General features: G+C 37.1%; 1 protein-coding gene across 1 annotated transcript; it reads right to left on the reverse strand.

The window, feature by feature from the left end:
• Positions 1 to 866: 866 nt before the first annotated feature.
• LOC145122419 (uncharacterized) lies at positions 867 to 1,322 on the reverse strand. The gene has a single exon (XM_079058024.1). It carries the CDS (start codon positions 1,320 to 1,322, stop codon positions 867 to 869), a length of 456 nt encoding a protein of 151 aa, XP_078914150.1.
• Positions 1,323 to 2,402: the final 1,080 nt, after the last annotated feature.

Consider the following 2,402-nt stretch of genomic DNA (forward strand, 5'->3'; position numbering starts at 1 on the left):
ATAAATTAGATTTTTAACGATGGAAGGGTAATTAAAACATGTTTCAGATGCAACGTACGATAATGATTAGGTAGTTGAAGAGTAGTATGACCTATAGTAGTTAAAGGAATAGTAGATCCATCACCAACTAACTCAGATGAAGAAAATTACTATTTTTATCAGAAATAGACTTTAGAATACCTGCATTCGAGTGAAGATAGGAGGTGTCACCCTTGTCCATGAACCATTCTGCTTGACCCGAATCATTTAACGTCATGGTGTTGAACATGTGAGGAAGTGTAGTGGGCTCGTAACTTTGATGTTGGACCTGAAAAACTTGTTGTTGCTGAATTGGGTTATTGTTGTTGGGCTGTGAAGGTGTAAAAAACTGATGTTGCTAATGGGCTGCTTGCTGGAGGATTGGTTGTTGTCTCGGCCCAACAGCTTGAGGATTTGTCATAGATGAAGGTACATTAGGGCTTGTCAGCAGGCCTTGCTGAAAATATCCATTTGTTGAAGGTTGATGGACTTGAAACCATCCATACGCCCAAGTTCCTCCTCCTGGATGTTGATGACCTCCACCGGAATGAAGAGCGTCGTCGGTATTGCTGAAGCGGCCACCGTAACGACCACCTCCCTGGCCACCACGACGACCACCGCGACCTCCTTGATAACCCCTTCGATTTCCTCTGTGATTATTACTGCTGATTTGAGATTGAACTACAAGGGCATTGGGCGATGACTAGTGGTCTATGTGCGTAACAAAGGCATCATGCTGCTCATCTTGCAACATTTGTTGCTCTTCGTATATCAGAAACGATCTTGCATCCGAAAAACGAGAGAGGAGGATCACGGTGTCTGAGGTTGATTGCAATGTAGCCAAATTTCTAAGTCAACCAATTAAGCATGTATGCAACTAGATTTGTTTCAAGAATCTTAGCATCCATGTCCTCCAAGCGATCAACAAGGGTTTTTATTTTATTGCAGTAATCAGTGATGGATGAATTACCTAGAGAGATGTTATATAACTCTCTGTCAAGTTGAATGACTTTAGAAGCTTTATTATCCCGAAACACTTTCTCAAGATTATCCCAAACTTCAAACGTGGTAGCTTGTTTCTTGAATATCATGTTAAGAAGAGGGGTGGAGAGGTTACTGTATAGCCATGATCTTACAATCGAGTATGTTCGTAACCATTTGGTAGTGGCATCAGCAGATTCAACATTGGCTTTATATTTGTCTTTTTCGACTTGAGTAGATTGAGTAGGAGGTTTGAGATGGTGATCAACTCTATACCCAATGTAGTGAATCTCAAAGAGTTCACGCCAAATATCATAATTCATCTATTCAAGATCCAAAACGAGTGGAACAACATGTTTTATGTTGATTGTAGATGATGGTTTGTCAGATATAATACCAGACATTGTGAGGGTAATAGAAAGAAGATTGATAGAGGAGGAGAAGATAGACGACAAACAGAGGAGCCGTCGATTAGGGTTTTTTAGAATGCTCCTAGAATGTAGGTAGCTCTGATACCATGAAAGTGTCTATATTTTCCCATAACCATATTTCATTAATTACCCTCAATATATACAAGATACAATGATAATGAGAAAATGGCCAACTCATGGGCCAGACTATAAACGATAATATAAATACATACAAATAATACAATATGCTAATATATATATATATATATATATATATATATATATATATATATATATATATATTGTTCATACTCTTGTTTTGTTTTTCTTATTATTCTTTCTTACTTTGATTCTTTATAAATATGTCATTTATCTTCCATATTTGCTAGTCTCTTGTTACCGAGACATTGCTCCATCATCGACGTCTTCATTTTGTCGCTGTCTTCATTTCAAACCTATCACAACACATTTTAAAGTCGTGATGAAAGCATATCCAATAAGAATTGTGTACTTAAGTGTGCTCGGACGAGAGCAATTTCATATTAGATGACCCTTTGAAGTTTCTTCCACAATAGATCTAAACGAACAATATAGTGGTGCATGGATGTTAAAAATGGTATCAAAGACTGGGCACATGTCGATGTTTTCGATGGGCACGCCGAACCTTATAGAGTGGGATGAATGGGCAGCTATTCATGATCCTACATTGATCGGGAAAGAGAACTAAGGATTTCCTTATAATGACAACATGTTTCAAAGACATGAGGACATCATATCCAATACGAACTTTGTACATAAATATGTCCGAACGAGAGCAATTTGAGAATGAATAACCCTAGTTTTCATTTAGAAAATGGCACCGATGACTTATTAGGAAGCACCATTCAAACGGATTTAACATTAAACAAAAAGCAAAAACAGTATAACATGTTTTAGTTGTTTTTCGATGATGATTATTATTATTATTATTATTATTATTATGAATCATGGCGG

Source organism: Lactuca virosa, chromosome 6 (genome assembly GCF_052849685.1).
Source record: "Lactuca virosa cultivar CGN04683 chromosome 6, Lactuca_virosa_CGN04683_v6, whole genome shotgun sequence".
Lineage (NCBI taxonomy): Eukaryota > Viridiplantae > Streptophyta > Magnoliopsida > Asterales > Asteraceae > Lactuca > Lactuca virosa.

What these genes read in the sequence shown, in the direction of transcription:
- LOC145122419 (XM_079058024.1), bottom strand. Translation starts at nt 1,322, where the DNA reads ATGAATTATGATATTTGGCGTGAACTCTTTGAGATTCACTACATTGGG.